General features: G+C 42.7%; 1 protein-coding gene across 1 annotated transcript; it reads right to left on the reverse strand.

Moving 5' to 3' along the window:
• Nucleotides 1–231: 231 nt before the first annotated feature.
• Nucleotides 232–17,942, reverse strand: dcun1d5 (DCN1, defective in cullin neddylation 1, domain containing 5 (S. cerevisiae)). Its single transcript, XM_034239454.1, has 10 exons — nt 17,754–17,942; nt 15,874–15,955; nt 15,678–15,720; nt 15,471–15,561; nt 13,347–13,512; nt 12,653–12,744; nt 9,663–9,771; nt 5,302–5,406; nt 4,838–4,940; nt 232–561 (listed from the first exon to the last, which is right to left on the reverse strand). Exons 4-10 carry the CDS (start codon nt 15,536–15,538, stop codon nt 506–508), a joined length of 699 nt encoding a protein of 232 aa, XP_034095345.1. The 5' UTR covers nt 15,539–15,561; nt 15,678–15,720; nt 15,874–15,955; nt 17,754–17,942; the 3' UTR covers nt 232–505.
• Between the last annotated feature and the right edge of the window lie 2,422 nt (nt 17,943–20,364).

Raw genomic sequence — 20,364 nt, forward strand, 5'->3', positions numbered from 1 at the left:
TTTGGCCTCAAATCATCTGAGGCCTGGCGTCCCCCCCTGCGATCTTTGGCGCCCCACCAAGGGGGGCGCGCCCCCCAGGTTGGGAACCACTGTTCTAGTCCACTACAACTCAAAGGTAAATAGTGTATTTTTACTCCAATACATGTATGTATTGGCTTTAGTTACTTTCAGTAAGTACTTATAAAGAGACGTGAATAAAACAAGTTTCATCAATTATCCACAAGCAGCTCGTCATACTTCCAATTCCTTTTTATTACTGTGAAAACATCTATAAACAAGACACAATGGAAAATAAAATGTTAACAAGAAAACATAAATTCCAAATCTCTCCTTATTTTAAGAACATTTTCTTTTCTCCAAATGAACACTATAAAAGTCGACTCAGTGAGAGAAAGGGCTGCCCCATACAGGGAGGATGCTGTAGTCCGTGTGTGTCTGATCTTTTTCTTTAACAATGTGGTTTTTGTTTCTCTCCCTCCATCTTCTTTCGGTGTTGAGTTGTCTGCTACGATGCTGACCAGCATTTCTTCCATTCCACAAACTCATCTAGCAGCACCGGCCCTGCAGAGAAACATATATTAACACGGACCCTGCTTTAGGGGGCTGATGAATGGGAACCTTTCCAGACAAGGCATACTTGCATTATCAGGTTTGACATTTGGACAGATGTTATTAAGCTGACGCTTTTATCCATCAATACCGTCTATACTGCAGACATGCTTCCTGGAGCAATTTGGGGTTCAGTATTTTGCCCATGGCCACTTCACCATGTAGACCAGGGATGGGCAAATGGCGGCCCCCACCTCCTCTTTTTGCGGCCCTCAGATTAATTTATAAACAACGTAATTAATTATTTAAAAAAAACCTGGAGTACTGATACCGTCCACTAGACTCCTAGTTACGTCGCGAGCTGCGTACATAATTTCAAATACCGGCGCTGAGGAACAGCATAGTGCGGGCTGACAGGTGTCTGTGTTGACATTCCCCTTATTGTGGAATAAGGGGGAAGCATAGGGGGGAAGGCAGAGACAGGCTACAAGTTTCTTAGGTTCAAGTTAGACAACTAATGTCTGGGTTACTAGTGTTCATGACTTCATGTCATCTTAATGGTTCATCTCAATGCACACACATTTTCGTGCTTTCCAATAGTTTAAAATAGTTTTATTCCACTGTTAAATAACCTGTTCAATACAAACATGCCACTTGTAAACATTCAATAACATTTCTGTGAACTGATATTTGTTTAGTGAGCTTATTAGAGGATGTTCCCTGAAAGGTTGTAAAATGTCAATGAAGATGTCCGACTTAGTATATTTGTTAATAATTACATACAATACATGGAATTGTGTGTGTGTTCCACGTGAATCTGCGACCCCCTGGTGGCCAGTACATACATTATGTGGCTCCCACCTCCATCCAAGTTGCCCATCCCTGATGTAGACTGTAGGGGCTGGGATCCAACTACTGACCCTCTGACTGGAAAACGCTAAGATTTTTCTAACCCTCCCTGAAAACCAGTGGAGGCGTGTGGCGCAGTGAATTAGTGCGTTGGTGTTCGGATCAGGAGGGCACAGGTTCCACCCCCCCTGCAGTCTAGGGCTGTGCAATTAATCGTATTTTAATCGCGATTACGATTATGGTTTGCGACGATTATGAAAACAGCATAATTGACAAAATACGATTATTTTTGCTGGGTGCGCTTTCGCCCCTCCCTAAAAGCCCACTCGGCCACGTGGGAGTGACATGTGTTGTGAGTGTTCAGCGCGAGCGAAGATATCAGAACAAGAGCAGCAACTCGTTAAAAAGAAGGGTACAACTATTTCCACTATTTGGAAGTACTTTGGCTTTCAGGAGTCCGACGTGGAGCAAAACAAAGTACAGTGCAGGATTTGTTACCAGGTTGTGTTGGCACCACACGCTAACACAACCAATCTCTTTAATCAACTGAAATACAACCACAAAGTGCAATACGACCGGGCAGTAATACAACAAAAAGCAGATGCCCGCTCGACTTCATCCACCACATCATCACAGTCATCGATTCAGGACGCATTGTACAGAGCAACGGCCTACGCGACGAGCTCGCAGAGACACAGAGATATTACAGGTGCCATTACATTTCACATCGCTAAAGATATGTGCCCAGTTAGCACTGTTAGCAACCAGGGCTTTAAGCAACTTGTCAACACGTTGGACAAGCGTTACGCGATGCCGTCTCGGTATTATTTCAGCAGGTCTGCGCTGCCTGCACTATATGACAAATGCCGTGGGGAAGTTGAGAGAGATGTGGCTTCAGCTGACTACTTTGCTACCACAACAGACCTATGGTCTAGCCCAGGGGTGCCCAACCAGTCGATCGCGAGATGTGTCTAAAAATAGAACAACAATATTCTGTTTGATCGTTAATGTCCTGTAACATAATCTTCCTGTGCCAGAATAATGCACTTGAACGCATCAAAGCTTTGTGATTGGCCGGCGTCACCCCATGTGTCGGGGCGTGGCTGAGGGTCTTCAGTACAGGTGGCAATATTGTTACCTGCCTGCGCTCATCTCTGAAACCAGACCATGTACACAGGCTGGTGTTTCTTGCGAACAATCTTTAAGAGATGACATGAGCAGCCCTACCAGCATTTGCCATGGTGGCCTAAACATTTTTATTTGGTCTTAAATTGTAGTTCAACATTTATTTCCTGTTACTTCTGGACCATGACGGTTGGCCAGCCTTCAACGTTTAACTGAGTGGAATATGTTGAATATGTTTTACCAACATGTTGGCTATATGTTAAGGAGTTTTCAGTAGGTTGTGACAGTGCACTGCATCATATTTGATTTCATTTATTTTGGTCTAATTTATTTTTATTTATCATATTAATAATATATGTTTAGTATGGTTTTGGAAGTGCGCTCCAACATATTTGTTGATCTTGTTTATTGGTAAAATATTATTTGTTTTAAAGTTCAATAAATGGTCAATGAATAATCGTCAAAATAATCGTGATATCAATTATTGACCCAAATAATCGTGATTATGATTTTTGCCATAATCGCACAGCCCTACTGCAGTCAGCATGTCGTTGTGTCCCTGGGCAAGACACTTCACCCCAAATTGCTCCTGTGGGGATTGTCTACAGCAGGGGTCGGCAACCCCTGGCACGCGTGCCACCATTGGCACGCAGCACCGTAACCAGTGGCACACTAGGAATTAGTGGAATAAGTGTGCAAAATATTTGTAAAAAAATTCGGATCCTGAACGAGACCGCCGCCAGAGCGCGTCTCCCCGTTACCTGCAGAAGGAAGCCATGCACGCAACGCAGCCCCGCTCTCTTTAACTCCAGGTGACCTTCTGCCGCTTTCCTCCGTGGTGCTGATCGTTTCACCACAGAGAGGAAAGCACTTCACTAATTGCAGTACCCATAAGGAGCTGTACACATGCCGCAGTTTTTGCGTGGCTGTGTCTTTAGTTGAAAGCCCAGTGGCGATCTGCTCATCTGTCATCGAAATAATATGCTACAAAGGGGCGGACTGGCCATCTGTGTGTTGAACTTTCCTGTCGGCTCCCAGACCGTAGTCGAGGAAACAGGGGGGATGACTCTCTGTCGTCTCCCAGGGCAGAAGCAACAACAAGCCCAGTGTGCTCAGATTGGTCGGGACCAGCCGGGACGTTGTGAATCGCGCTGAGCTCCGTGGAGGTGTGATTTCCTTGTTTAGCGAAACACAGCGAAACACAGCTGAGCACACACAAAGTCACAGCCGAAGTAAACACAATAAGTGTGGCTTGATATTGAGTAAGAAAAAGGTTGATAAACGCTGTGAGAATGGGTCTGCAGAGAGAATGGGTATGGCTCCTCCCACCCTCCTGTTGATAGTTCACGAGCGTCGAGCTCCTCACCACCCCCGTTGATAATTCACGATCGTCAGCACGCTGATAAAAAATGTTTTTTGTAATGGCATTTCATATTAAAAAGGTTGCCGACCCCTGGTCTACAGTAGTCTACAGTTAGTATGTAAGTCGCTTTGGATAAAAGCATGTTTGAAGAGCAGAGATTTCCAAAATAACGGAACAATATGTATATCATATCCCCGTTATTTTACAACATCTATACATTTCAAAAATGTATATAGAATTATTCCCCCTCCCCCATTTTTTAAAATATTAATGTCAATTAACACACAGTTTTGTTTCTATAGACTTATTTTGCCGTGAAAAACAATGCCACAGTGAGAAAAACATGATTGGGGTTCAGAGCCAAAGTGCGTTTCATCGATGGAATACTGATTACTGAAACAGTGGATGCAGTCTGGGTGCAGTCCTGAAACTGTGCAGCAGGCTGACCTTTAGAGGGAATGGAGAGGAGCAGAGAGGCTAAATACAGGAAGCTATCATATTAGCATGTTGCATCACACAGTGTCCTATAACTGCGGCAGAATGGACCACGCATTCCTCTCTGCTGCCCCAGAGAACAGCCACAGCAAGAAGAATAGAGCCAATGCACCATCATGGTTTCATAATGATAGAAAGGAAAAACTAGTTTATGTTCCAACAGTGTCTCTCCTTGCATGCCAAACGTTGGTGTCTAAAGATTGAGTCATTTTATTTTCTTCTTAAGGAGCCATGACAGTTTTAAATGAAAATACTACATTTTGTGTCTGTATTATAATGTTTAGTTATTTCTGTTCAAGTAATGTTTTTAAAGAAAATGATCATAAAAATAAGAACTCATCACGTGTTAGGGGGCCATGAGCACCCCCCATCCTGTCGGGAGGAGTGAATGTATTCCTCCTGAAGCCTCAGAGTGGGGGGGGGCGGTGAAATCACAGTTAGAACTCAAACACTCACAAGCTCCGTCTTCATCGTAGTTACTGAGGTCTGTGTCGATGGTCCGGCTGAACTCCAAGACGTTATACCACTGGTCCTTATTCATCCCCTTGTACTTGGACTGCTGTGGAAAGATGATTGGAAAATGTGTCTCGGTGGTGGCGTCAAAGGATTTCTTCAGACTTGTAAAATCAAAATCCAAACATTTAATAGCCAAAACGTTTCCAGCTCCAGAGCATGAACAGTCAGAAAGCCTATTCAAAAGATCACAGCATGTGTTTACTAGGGCTGCCTCCACTAAAGATTTGTCAACCAATAGAGGTCAATTCAGGCGATTAGTCGACTAATTGTGGAACGTTTACGATATATATATTATGAAGATTAATATAATTTTGTATTATTTTAAAAGCATCATTATTAAATGTCAATAGAGGATTTGAACACATTATGTAAAGACCTGCCATGAAGCAAGCAAACACATTTACCTCCAGGAACTGGCTGAAGACGGGGAAGAGAGGCCACGTGGTCGCCAGTATCAACGACAGCATGGACTTAGCCGTGTCCATGTCTAAACTCCTCTGGTCCTTATCCTGACACACACACACACACACACACAAATACTCATAACACTTTTGTGGCCTTAGAAACAATTAATCATATTTTAAATCGCAATTACGATTTTGGCCTGCCACAATTACGAAAACAACATAATCGAAAAAAACGATTATTTTGCTTTGCTAGGTTGTGACAGTGCACTACAACATATTTGATCTAATTTATTTTTTAGTAATGTATCATTTAATTAATAGTTTGTATTGGTTTTTCAGTTGAATTATACGTTCAGGGTAATCAACAGTTAAAAAGATACTGTTCAAATTATTATTTGTTTTAAAGTTCAATAAATGGATGTTTTCAAAATCAATGAATAATCAATGAATAATCTTATTTAATAATCATGATATTCATTATTGACCAACATAATCGTGATTATTGCCATAATCGAGCAGCCCTAGTGTGTGTGTGTGTGTGTGTGTGTGTGTGTGTGTGTGTGTGTGTGTGTGTGTGTGAGAGAGTGACAAGAGCTATATTCAGAGCTCTGCTGCCTTGGCTACACTATTTCATCGTTGCCGTTGTACGATTGGTGTTTAGCTACGGTATTTAGCGTCTACAGCACCTCCGCTTTTAGGGTTGACGTAGACCCAAACTTCGCCCGGAGGTCCCCCGGTGTTGTTGCGGGAGCTGCTGCACTAGCTAACACTCCACTAGCTAACGCTGCACTAGCTAACGCTACACTAGCTAACGCTACATTAGCAAAACAAACATTAATTTATTTTGCAAAAGGTGCAGCGGGCTTCAAACACGTTCCCTCCACTGGTTTCAAACAAGCACTAAATTAGATGTTTTCCAACCAAATACGGTTGAACTTACACTTCCCCATATTAATTTGTAAGTAGATTCGAAGATAGGCTACATGAGCTGAAGCTTGGTTGCTAGCTGGGTGTTCTCCAATAAGGGGCCGGGGGAAACAAAGTTAGTGATTAGTGGTTCCATGTTGATTTAATTCAATACAAATTGTTGGGGGGGAACTGAAAGGCTGTTACCGCACTGGTTACTTTGCAGCCCGGACATTTCCCCCAAAACACATTTAGACGCTATCGCAACACAGAAGTACCTTTCAAATCCGATAATTTTTAAGACCTTCTAAATCATATTTAAGTCCTTTTTAAGGTCTTAACTTCAGATTATCACATTTAAGACTTTTTAAGACTTGTTAAAGGTCACATGTCATGGCCATTTCCACTGATCATAATTCCATTGTTGAGGTATACTAGAATAGATTTATACTGTGCAATTTTCCAAACTCACATTGGTTTCGTATACAGCATCTCTGTAAAGTATGTGTATTCAGCAGTATTCACTCTCTCCACTAAACGGCACGTTGCAGCTCTTGCCCCCCCCTCCCTCCTCCCTGTGAGCCCAGTGTGCTCAGATTGGTCGGGACCAGTCGGGACGTTGTGAATCGCGCTGAGCTCCGTGGAGGTGTGATTTCCTTGTTTAGCGAAACACAGCGAAACACAGCTGAGCACACACAAAGTCACAGCCAAAGTAAACACAATAAGTGTGGCTTGATATCGAGTAAGAAAAAGGTTGATAAACGCTGTGAGAATGGGTCTGCAGAGAGAATGGGTCTGCAGAGAGAATTTCGCCGCGATCCCAACTGTCTGTTATCAGCCTGCAGCCAGGGAGGAGAAATCAGCAGAGCTGCTTGCACTGAGTGTGTGAGGAAGTCCGTGGATTGGTCAATTTGGACCAATCAGCGGGGGCTTAACGTAACGGCTCCGCGGACGTAACATAACGGCTCCACGGATTGGTCCATTTCGTTCCGGGGACGACATGACATCATGATGTACGCGGAAGAATCAAATGGACAGTGACGTATCTCCAACGAGGCGTTTTGGGGAGGTATTTTCTGTTTTAGAGTTTTACTCCCTACAGGGTGTACTTTGAGGGTTTTGACTCTGCACACCGTTTACATGCATAAAACCTTCATAACACACAAGGGGACGGGTAATAACCGGAAAAGCATGACGTGGGACCTTTAAGACCCCGCGGGAACCCTGATTGTAACTTTTTTTTATTAAATTGTCTGAACTTCTCCCACCTCTGACAATAAATCCTGAGCGGTTACCAAAAAAAAAAAACCCTGCTCTGAAGGTTATTTTCATTTTACAGATCCTGCATTCAGCTTTGCTTTCTCCAATATCATTGAAAAGCAGCCAGATGCTGCTTCTTTTTTCGGTTTTCGCTCATTTATTAGAGGCTTCTCAATACTCAAATTTCCCCTCCTCGACTCCCCTCCTCAAGACTTAGACCCGCCCACAGGAGATGCGAGCGGAGGACCGAGGAGGGGAACCGAGGAGAGAGGGGAAGCAGCAGACGTTTCAAGAAATGAGAACTCCTCTCTTCTGAGCGGTCATTTTAAAAGAGACGTCCGTTCATTATTACGTGGCAACAGCTGCATCAGCTGTCGAGTGTTTTGTCATAGCGCTGTATCTCTGTTAGATCAGCTGAACATTGTTCCCCCACATATTTACTTTGAATTCATTGAGAGTGCGGTATAATGAGACAATAACAGGCTACAGATGCGGACACACACACACAAATATATTTATATAAATATATACAATTTAAAGTATGAGAGCACTCTCATAATAACGTAACACAATCAGAGACTGGATATATCCCCCCCTCTCTCTGGTCGCTGAAATGGGGAATTGAAATTACGGGCCAAAAGTTGTATTTACAAGTAGGCCTATTAAAAGTAAGCAGAGGACACCAAACCAACTGAGACCCGTCTGTCCGCCGCATTTACGCACAGTACAACACACACCCACACACACCTACACACTGTACCACACACACACACCTACACACTGTACAACACACACATACACACTGTACAACACACACCTACACACTGTACCACACACACACACCTACACACTGTACAACACACACCTACACACTGTACAACACACACACCTACACACTGTACCACACACACACCTACACACTGTACCACACACACACCTACACACTGTACAACACACACCTACACACTGTACCACACACACACCTACACACTGTACCACACACACACCTACACACTGTACAACACACACCTACACACTGTACCACACACACCTACAGCTCCTAAAGCATAAGCCGTTGTGTATTTTATTATGTGAAGCACTAAATGGTCTTAGAAAAATATGGACTCTTTGTTTGTAGATATCTACTAAACTAAAGCAAATAAAGAGAGTAGGCCTGTTATACTGAGTGATATATATTATACACACTGCTCTGCTTTCTGCATGGACCTCACAGCTGTTCTCTCTGGAAACATCGCGACGCGATGAAAGCAGTTTCTAAAATAATATCCAGGGGATGCATGCAGAGCTGTCATTGGCTGAGATAAGTCCGGCCGTGCGGTCACGCCTCCACCGTTCCCGGAAATGCATCCGCGGAGGAGCCGTGGAGGAACCATCAGTGTATCCTCGGTAGAGCTCCTCCAGAGAGCCTCCTCGACGCTCGATCCTCGGTGTGCATTTAGAGAAATGAGATGTCCTTCAAAATGGCGCGCTGAAATTCATTTCCGGGTCACTACCGGAGGACCGAGGACCGAGGAGTCGAGGAGGGGAAATTTGAGTATTGAGAAGCCTCTCTTGACTTTTTCCGACGCGCTTGCATTTAAATCCGGCTCCCCGTCGCTCTGTGCAGCTGGCCTGTACCACTACACATGCTGTGCCCCCCACCCTTCTTTCACATAATGGTATGATCCTAGTGTGTCCTCGCATATGATTGGCCGCATGGTGGCCCAGCTAAATAAAGACCTGCCCCTGCCTGCAAGGAATCTCAGCAAGAGTAGGAGCGGCTGAAGATTCTGCTTTCCCCGACGGGCGTCTGCTCTTCTAGCGGCAGCTCGCGATCGGCGTTTTGGAGACCTCTGAATTAAATGATCAAGTCACCTCAAGTCAGAAGGCTCAAGTCCAAGTCAAGTCCCGAGTCATTGGTGTTCAAGTCCAAGTCGAGTCGCAAGTGTTTTGTGATTTTGTCAAGTCGAGTTTCAAGTCATCAAATTTGTGACTCGAGTCCAAGTCATGTGACTCGAGTCCACACCTCTGATTATAAGTGTGTTATATTCAGGAGTGTGCTCTTATGTGTAGTACGGGGCACACTAAGGCTGAGTGGTAAATAGTTAGGGACATTTTTGCTTATAAACACTTTTTTTTCTTTCTTTGAAAAATAGAAATAGAAAACAACAGAGAAATAAACTCAAACTCACTCTGGCAAAGTCAAAGGCGTATCTGTAGACGTTTTTGAAGACTGCAGAGTCGTTGAGCTCGCTGCGCAGGTAGTCCAGTTTGTTCTGTAACCTCTCTGTGCAGTCACACCTGACACACACACACACACACACACACACACACGTCAACAACAAACCTAAGAGAGCATTATGTAGAAACAAATTGATACAAAATAATGAAAATTATCTCTTTTGTAACATACATTTTAACCCCTGCAGTGCATGACATTAAGGATTTTGGGAGATGGCCCTGTGGGCCATCTAAGCTAATTTACAGATGGCCCTGAGCCCAATAGAGATTGCCCTGAAAAATGCGCGCGGACGAAATGACGCACGAAGGGTTTGGGGGCCTGCCCCTAGAACATTTAGATTGTTGCAGGTCTTAAATGCTGTCTGGTGCATTCTCTAGACTGAATTATAAGATGAACCACCACAATATTATATTGTTCAATTGTATTCTTCATTTCACTTGTTTGTTTGTTCTTGTTTGCTCGCTTGCATGCCCTGCATAGCTATAAGAAATACTTAAGTTGTTGGTCAAGACATCTGATGAAGACATTTGCCTTCATCAGATGTAAAAAAGTAGAAAACATTACATTCAGTTATAACTGCCAAAACAAACATTATTTACACTATTATGGCCCGTTAAAAATGTTTGTAATGTTATCTACTGTAAGTTGGTCGAACGAATGCCTCCTCATCCGGAAGCTGACCGAGCAGACCCGAGCAGCAGTCGAGAGGAGCCGAGTGCATCCGCCAAGCACACAAAATGGCGACGTCAGAGTTCCCGTTAGCCGGCAAATCTAAATCTCTTCCGTCAAAATAATTTCCCTTTAGCGCAATACCGCTTCAGTTGCGCCACTTATGTGACAGACAAGAAGAGTATGTGACAGACAAGAATAGTCCATTCTAATGTCTAACACTTAATGTGGAGAAAGAGATGTCCTGTATGGGTTGATTGTGCGTTGATCTGTTGGTAATGCCTCGGGGTTCCGGTGGGCATGTAAACAAATGCATAATGCTAGCTATACTTTGTGGCCTCACCCAGTTGCATAGCGACGCTTATTGTTTAGGTGTCTTTTAATAAGCAGGTAGTCATATCATTAGCTAGAACTAGCTGGATCTGATCGATATGGACATAAACGCGAGTGAAGTCTAATCTGACGGGAGAGAGAGATCAGCTGCTGCTGACGAGTCGACACGCAGCTCTGCATAATCACCTGCAGCGGTGAGCGGACAAAACACACACTTCAGGTTAGAATATCACACGTAGCTATTTTAATTACCTCTCAAACTACCTAAACTAGTTATAGATAAGTTTAGTTTTACTGTCGGGTCACTCATTACTGGATCCGCGAGCTGCATGATACTGGCATAATAGATTGCCTGATCGGGCAACCAGCAGGTGAGGCTTCATTGCCCGAGCTAAATACTAGATGGCCCCGGGCCATCGGGCAGTCCTTAATGTCGAGCCCTGCCTTGTGCCACTTTAAAAATGTGCAATTATGTCCTTAGAGGAAGGCCATGTCACAAAATTAGGTAGATGTAGGGCTGTGCATCTTCACTGGTCTCACGATTATCCTGTCAACGATTTGATTCAATTCGATATCCCGATGCATCACGATTCATACCAATGCGTTGCATCCTCAATTTTCTATATCACTGCACATGGCTTATTTTTCATCAATGCATACATGCAGTAAAAACATATGAACTCTCTTTTTATTATTTAGAAAGTGCTTCAGAAATCAATAACATAAATGTCTTGACATTAATTTATAAACCAAAATAAATGAATTGTATAGGTCTATATCTGTGTGTGAAATTGTTCCATCCTCAAAAACAAAAAAAATAATGCTTCTGCAGTCTAGCTGCAGCTTCTAGCAACGGTCTTCTGTTAAAAAAAGGACACTGAATGTCCTGAATGTGGTATCACACACAGGACTTGAGTCTGAACACAGCAGACAACAGGAGTATTTACAACAGCATATAACAACTAAAATACTGCATGTGGGTGCACACTTACATTCTCTGTCTTACTGTTACATAAATCCCATGAATGTATGAGATTAAGTTAGCTTCATTATATCTCAGTGATTAAGTGAATAATAAAGTTTCTATCGGGTCACTATCAGCCTGTCACTCATTATTTTCAGGGAGGGGGCGGGGTTTGGAGGAACGGAGGAGACGGTGATCGCGGAAGCTTTTTTCCTCCTGCCTTCACAAACTTTACACACGTATATCGTCTGAAAATTGCTAGAGGGCATTCATACTTTGCAATCCAAGACTTAATTAAATCCACCAAAAACCTGACATGATTGTAACGCGATTATTTTTGAAAAACATAAATCCCTGTGCCGCAGCGACACGGAGTGATTCAGAGCGGGTCCTTCTGCTGTTGGTTCTGGACTGGTGGTGTTGTGTTGGTGGATAAAGCAGACTGCTCCGTGTTTGGTGTTACTGTGCCGCTGTCACGTCTGTTCCCTGATCTCTGCGTCACCGACCGATTTGATATTAAAGTGACAGAAAAAAAAAACGTGATAGTAAAGCCGCGGCCGGAAAATCAGGAAGCAACGTTACTACGCTATAACCGATTATCTTCCGTCACTGCATCGAGACCGAATCGTCCACGTCCGCATCGCAATGCATCGTAGAAACGATTATTTTCAACACCCCTAAGATGTACCACTGCAGAGGTACATCTTAACAGAGTTTAATGTTTAGTGAATACAGGGGGTATCTTTTTATTTATTTTTAGTCTGGGAAATGTCATGATTAGCAACAAAATGTAATTTGACACATTTACTTTTTTTGTTGCATGAAACCGGAAATTAACATGTGCTTGTCCCTTAGGGTAAACATGACAATTGGCTCAATCTGGTGGAAAACAGTAAAAACTACAATTTCCAAGCCAGAGCCTTAGATTGTTTATTAAATATGAAGTGAAAGATAAAATAGAAAAAGTCACTCACTGTAATAACGTCATTCCCCTGAGCCACTCCTCTTTTGTGAAGAAGCCCATACTTGATGCTCCTAGATGCCAGGCTAAAACTAACATGATAATCTGCAAGAGAGAACCACTCCATCAACACTGGACCGTCCAACACAGAGTTACCCGAGGTTGTAAAAACAACACAACTCTCATAATGCAGTAGAATTAAAGAAACAAAACTAGTTTCAAATTATTATATTCACATCATTTGTTAATAGGTTATTTGCCAATAAATGGCAAAGAAAAAATATAAAAATATAATTAAACTACATTTTGACCTTAAAGAGTATAACCAAAATGTATTTTTCACATATACAAAAAAAGAAAATCTAAATGAATAGATCAATCCAAAAAAAACAGGTGCTGCATTCCTATACAAGAAAGATAAAAATGAGCTCCGCCCTAAATGAATCCAAAAGTTATATGGTGCTTCTACACAGCTCATAACAATCTAATGATATCATTCATAAGCGCAGAATGGTACGAGGTTAGCTAGCACCTTAGGGGTTTCGTTATTTCGTCGAGTATTTTCAGTCTATTAGTACTTTTACTTTAGTAAAGGATCTGAATGCTTCCACTCAGCTCTGAATGAGGAAGGACTAAGTTTAGTCCTGGGTTAACTCTGAGCATGCTACATTGGGCCCAGTTGAGGACTAAGCAGCCGGAGGACTCACATTCTCTGGTTCCACTCCGATGTCTTCACAGAACCTCTCCATGGCCTCCGGGCCCACCACCTTGTCGGGGCCGGCGTACGCGTGGAACCAGGCCAGACACTTCTTATTAGAGAACAGCTTGTCCCCGCTGACCGGCCGCGCCCCCCGGATCTGAGGCCTGGTGAAACTACAACACACAAACACCCCGTAGGTGTTCAATTAATACACTTTTTCCTCAGAGATAAACATGCTTTGAAGTGCCTTATACCCGCCATGTTTTTTTGTCTGTGGAAGGCAACACGTTACCGTACTAAGAGGTTTGAGGAGTAAACACATCCTCATCTCTGCATACATGCTGTGTTTTCTATGCTGAGGCAGTGAAGGGGGGGCTATTAGTGGCTCACCACTCACATTCCATCAACACACACACCAGAGTTCCCGTTAGCCGGTAATTACCGGACTTTGACCGACGTTATTCGGTTTTTAAACCAAAACGGGAAAACAGATAAATCAACGTTTTGGTTTTGTTTGTATGATTTACGGATAATCCAGTGATGGGAAAACGAAAAGAAGGCGCATTATGAAGGAGGTGTGTGTGTGCGTGTGTGTCGGTGCACGTTCGACAGCATTTAGCACTACATCGAGATTAAGATTAAACTAACTTATTTTGGGAACACCCGCATATGCTACCTATGGAGTTAGCCAGATGTGTGTAAATTACTGTTCATGGTCATTTGAAAACAAATGCCGGTGTCGGACAGACACAAACACAGAGCTGAGCAGAGCACACACACACACACATCATGCGCCTTGGTGACTGGACATCTCCTTCATAAAACTAATAAAAGGGGGAGTAATCGGGCAGTTCGATGTGTGTAGAGATGTGTGTAGAGGTGTGTGTGGTTAACACGTAGCAGCCTGCAGTCACTCTTAAGCTGTTGATGAAGGTAAACACAGCGAAGGCGGTGCGTAAAAAGGCACAGCTCTCGGCGCGCTGGTGCTGCACTTCTCAGAGGCGGAGTATACGTCCCGCTGCCTCCTGATGCTGCCTGCAGCCATTTCATGAAGTGAAGGAGGTTTTCCTTCTATAAAACAGCTGCGGGCAGCAGATACCGTGAGAGTCCCGGACGTGAATTCATAGATCAAGGCAGACTGGTTTACTCTCCTGTTTTGCCAATCCGGTGCTTAAACAAGTAGCTCTACACCCCTGGCCGACATGTCCTTAAAATAAAGTCCGAGTTTGAAATATATCTCAAATAATGTATGCACTGCCATTTCCTCACATAAACATATCAGTCTGCAATGAAACGGTTGTCTCCTGTGCGCTCCTCTTCCTACTTGGCGCACAGGTAACTTTCTCGTGCGCACGAGAGGCTGAGACCCTGAGCCGCCGAATCCCTCGGAACATCATAAAAGCCATTTTCAACGGTTTTCTGATGAAAGATTAACTAGGCTACTGGATGAAATAATATGACTGGTATAGATGCAAAAATGAAACACTTTTTAAAAAAAATATGATGATAAAATATTTTTATATATTTATAATTCTGCAAATATTACGATAAACTCACAGCTATTTCACAGCCCGGCAGTAACACCTCCGCGGCCCTATACCAGTCCGCGGACCGGGGGTTGGGAACCCCTGTGCTAGAGAACAGGGACTTTCCTGGGGCGAAAAAGGTTCTAATTTCCGAATGGCTGGGCGAATTGCAAACCACGCCCCGTAAAACTCTGAAAAGTTTTGTGAAGCCGCCATTGTATTTGCTGGCATTAGCATTAGCATTAGCCCCGCGCACCAACGGAGAGAGACTAACTTATGGCAACACAAAAGAAAACATGGGAGCGGTGGAGATGAGGAGGTGTCTGCGTTCTGGCGATTTACTCGGAAGGCTTCAGTAGAAGCTGAAGCCAGTCCCCAACTCCGGGGACTTCCGGCCGGGGACTTCGGATGGCAGTATACGCTGTGAAGTTGTTTGCGGCCTGCCAGTAAACCCAAAGCAGAAGAAGAAGAAGTGCCGTCAGTTATTCCGGTGTGAACGCGATTTACTAGATAGTTCCGGGACTAAAGATTTCCGGGGAACTAAGTTCCGGGAACTATTCCTGGGAAAAGTACTTGGTGTGAAAGCGCCTATTGAGTCCATTTACCTCGTAATTTTACATTTGCGCTCATGATCATCTGCATCAGGGAGCTTCCTCTTTTTCTTCACAGGCATCACTGAACCTTTGATAGGCTTTGCTAAAAACAAGAAAAAAACATCTTATTAGATAAACATCTGCCCTACACAAGTGGTTATGACCATTTATAATCATCCATCTAAAGATATGATGAAATGTGGAGGATGAAGGTCATACCTGTGTACTTCTGGCTGCCTTGGCCATTCAAATCTAAGAGATTCTAGAATAAAATAAATCACAATCTCAGGTAAAAAGCAACACGCTGTGAAATATGTTATCCAGTCAGGGGTAACCAGAACGTACCAGCACAGAGGCTGAGCAATGAACTAAAAATAAATATATATATGTTTAAAAATAAAACAGGACTACTTACGAGCTTGTCCAGCGTAACTGATGCTGAGCTGATGCCTGTCAGGCGGCACTGATGGATGCTCCAAGTTGACACCTGTGGACACCTGAATAATGACATCCCAGCTGTTATTAGTACTCACAGAATTTTAAATGTGCCAACTGCTAGGACTGTCTTAGGGAAGACAGCTTTTAGATGCGCAGCTCCTCTGTCTTGGAATAGTCTGCAATTGAAATGGAAACTGAGCAATCAGGTGCCACTAAATGTTTTTAAAGCTGGGTTGGATGCTACTCAATCGGAAGCTGTTGGTACCTGTTTATGTGGATAGTTATGTAAATGATGCTGTATGATGTCCTTTTGTTGTTCTATTTATGTTTTATGTGGAACTACTTGAGCAGGTCTCCCTTGAAAGAGATCAATGATCTCAATGGGATTTATCTGTCTAAATAAAGGTTTGAAATGAAATGAAATGATGAATTTGATGATAACAAAAATAAAAATAAACATTGATTGAACAAAAATGTATTGAACAAAAATAAAACAAATTTTTCAATTAGTTTTTGTTCCAACCTAGCTGAAAATGTGGTCACAGGTTTTTGAAAGAGTCTCATTAACACAATGTAAAACATGGTGATTTGCCTACAGAGCAAAACCAGTGTCAAAATGAAAAGATGGTGCCTAGATTATGGCATATAAAAAAAAAAGGTAAGAAAATGTCAAAGCCCAATGTGATTTATTTTGATATCTTGTTAGGTTAGTTCTGAACCCAAAGATCACTTTAATATGATTTAAAAATGGAAGAAATCTCAATATTCCTGAGGCTGAAAACAGCATCCCTGTCATGTGGACCACTGGCATGTTTTAGTGGATTTGTTTTAAATTCCATTTTATGTTCACACATATTTTGCTTATTGAATACAATTATTGTATCCAGTAGTGGACGATACTCGAGTACCTTTTTTCAAGTAGGAAATATTTCCCTTTTTACTTCAGATTATTCATATTACCTAATAAATGATGATGTATTTTAAAAGGAAAAGCTACTAAAGCCAGTAGTATACAAAGTACACATTGAGAAACTAAAGTATTAAAGTGCTCTGACATGTGTTCATTAGTGATAAAACAAAATATAATATTCTGTAATAATATCACACTTTTGTTGTAGATCTTTAGCATAATAGTACTTCTTGCAACATTTTGGTGATAATAATTATTGAAGTTTAATGAATCAATTCAGACTTTTAGGTTCAATGGCTTATTTATTGACTATAATAATACGAGTAAGTATTAAGTAGTACATTAAAATAAAATCTCACTTTAAAGTTTACACAGAAGAAATTGAGTTATTATGTGAGCTATTATAACATGTAATGGTGTCTGAAGTTATTTTAAATGTAATTGTCGACCACGGACCTGTTTAATGCAACTGTACATTTTATGAGTTCTTAGGCTATTCAGTAATTTGCTATGTAATATCTTAAACTGTATCGGTTTGGTTTGAATAATTCCTGTTGACCTGTATTATTCTAATGTTGTGGTGTAACTGATTTAAAACTCAAAGTAAACGGCTGTGGGACTCTTCCGTTGATGCTAGCTTAATATGGCTACCGAGGTTAGGATGACTAATGTTTCACATCCAGAGCAGACCTCGATATGGTTCAGCACCAGAGGAACCTGACGGACAGCCTCACACACATTGTGATGTTCGTTCTGTTAAAAGGCTCACTTTGCGCTGGGGGGGCATTTCTTTTGTCTGTAAGCTAGCGGCGCTACACTGCTAACGTTAGCACATTTTTTAACACCCGTCAAAGGCTGATGAAATCTACCATTCATAACGAAGTACATAATTATTGCTCTTACTAATCGACATAGAGGAAGTCATTTAAAAACGTCCAACCACTTACCTATTTCTTACTCTTTGGCTGACAAATCAGTTCCACCTGCTTTGCAACACCGGGGCGGTCTATCCTGCTGTTTCCGGGGCAGCGGAAGATACCACTGCTGCTTTATGGGGGGTAAATGTAAGAGAAATAAACGTTCCAGTGACGAGGAAATTCTTTGCATTCACACGTCGTTACGTCGACCCTATTAGAAAACAATATTTATAATATGATTTAAGTAAATCATGTTTTATTTTAGGCATTTAGTATTCCACGATAAATATAAAAGCTATATATAACGACCAAGCTGAACCGGACTGAAGAAAGTGAACCAGCCTCTTCTTAAAGAAACAGTCCTTTATTTTTAGCATTCACATGTGTTTCTGGACTCCGATACACTGACCGATGAGACCCAAATAATGTGAGGGCTGTGTACTGTCGGTTAGGTGGGACCTATGGATGGGACTCAGGGCCGGCCCTTGGCATCTAGTATAGGTGAATGCTAAGGGAGCATCAACCCATCGGGGGCGCCGAAAATTGGGGAGAAAAAATAAAATAAAAAAAAGTTAGAAATAAAAAAATAATATTTTTTTTTAATTTCATAACAACACAATTTCCCGATTTTGGATCAACAAAGTACATCTTATTATCTTATACTAACAGAACTACTCCTATATTGCGTACAGCGCCCATAAACTGGCACACACCCCACCCCAAATCAAGATAAGAGAATAGATGAAAAACAGGTATAAAATACTATATGACAGTACAAAAAAGTAGTTATTAATAAACAAGAATACAGTTTAAAAGGGGAGTGATTTGTAAAATATCCATAAAGAAAAAGAAAGTCTGCTTACAGTTCTGTGTCATATGGCAACACAGTCTCACTCCCTGAACGTCCAGGAGCGACGCTTGGTCAGGGTTCTATGGCGTGCAGTTCTGACGCGCCGAGTCTCCTTCAGCTTCATAAACGGACGCAAAGAGCTTTCAACTGATTGCAATGTATTCCCATCGTTGGCAGTATTTGACGCTCAGGGAAGCACCGCATCGGTCCATGTCGACGGCACTTATGCGGCTTTCACACCAGCGCTTTTTCCCGTTCTAGCTCCGTGCTAGAGCTTTTCTGGTTCAGCTCCGGTTTCCCTTTTCTGCTCCCGCTCTGTTCACACCGCCCAGAGCCTGACTGGTGCTGCCGCTAGTGCGTCATGACGTCACCGTTTACATCGATGATTTGCTCACCAACGGCGTTACGGCTAACCCTAACAACAACAACAACAACAACAACAACAACAACAACAACAGCAACAACAACAACAACGGGGGACTGCGTCGGGTCGACGATTGTGTTGCTTTTAATCATACGAAGCCAGATTAAATTAAATAACGACTTCTCCAACCCTATACTTTTCTCGAGAGTGCCGTGGTTCATTGTTTATTAATGTGTTTCAGCGGTATTTACCGACCGCTGCAGTGCTGGCTGCTCTTCCACGGGAGTTTATTCTCCCGTTAGCTCCGGGTTAGCTAATACTTTAGAGCGGCCGCTGTAAAGTATTCACTGTCTGACTGTCACACAAGCAGCTGATATCCCCAGTTCCCCTTAAGTGAATGTGAGTCAGTCTGAATTGACGCTGTTTGGCATCACAACGCTGTTATGAAAGTTTCTCTGGTATAAAATGGGTGATGTTAGCATAGCAACCGAAGCTAAACTGACCTTGACTACTTGTTGTTGCTATCCTATTGTGGCATAAGCCGTTTTCTACAGGCACATTTTACTGGCGTATTTTTATTATGATTCTACTTGTGATAGTCGGACATGACGACCTGTGCAGCCCATGTATTGATTCCATCCGATAGCTGCTATAAACAAAACAAAACGTCTGCTTGCTCTCCACAATGATCAATAACAGGGAACGGATGGTCAAAGTAAGGTACACATAAACAGAATCACACTTAAGCCTGGTTAGTGTTGCCTGACTTTATAAAGTGTGTTTTTTTTTATAAGTGTGTGGTTGCCTTCTAGTCACTTTGCTCAGCGCTACTGCTTGTAGGCAGGCATGACGAGACCCATGTTCAGGGGAGGTGGGTTTACTTTCCTGCACGCCTCGACGTAAGTGAGACGTAAGCGGCGCCGCCTCTTAGCTCCGGAATCTTGCTGCTATGCGACTTTCACACCAGCGCTTTTCTCGTTGTAGCTCCGTGCTAGAGCTTTTCTGGTTCAGCTCCGGTTTACCTTTTCTGCTCCCGCTTTGTTCACACCACAGATACCTCATTCACACCAACGCAACTCCGGTTCAAGCTCCGTGCTAGAGCTTTTCAGGTTCAGAACCGGTTCTTCGGTTTAGCTCCGGCTCTTTTCACACCGCCCAGAGTCCGACTGGTGCTGCGTCATTGCGTCATCGTTTGCGTCATGACGTAACCGTTTGCGTGCCTGCTTCATAAAGCCAAACTGCGCGGAAACCCCTCAGCTCACACCGACAACAACAACAATGGCCGATTGTGTTGAAGTGCTACTCGTTTTGGTTTTGCTCTGTCGAAACGAAATGGAAGAAATGGGACGACTTTCCTACTAACTTTACATTCGTTACATGCTACATTCAAAACTGCTTTACAATCGTAATCATCAACTTCAACGACG

Source organism: Gymnodraco acuticeps, unplaced genomic scaffold (assembly GCF_902827175.1).
Source record: "Gymnodraco acuticeps unplaced genomic scaffold, fGymAcu1.1, whole genome shotgun sequence".
In the NCBI taxonomy this organism is placed as follows: Eukaryota; Metazoa; Chordata; class Actinopteri; order Perciformes; family Bathydraconidae; genus Gymnodraco; species Gymnodraco acuticeps.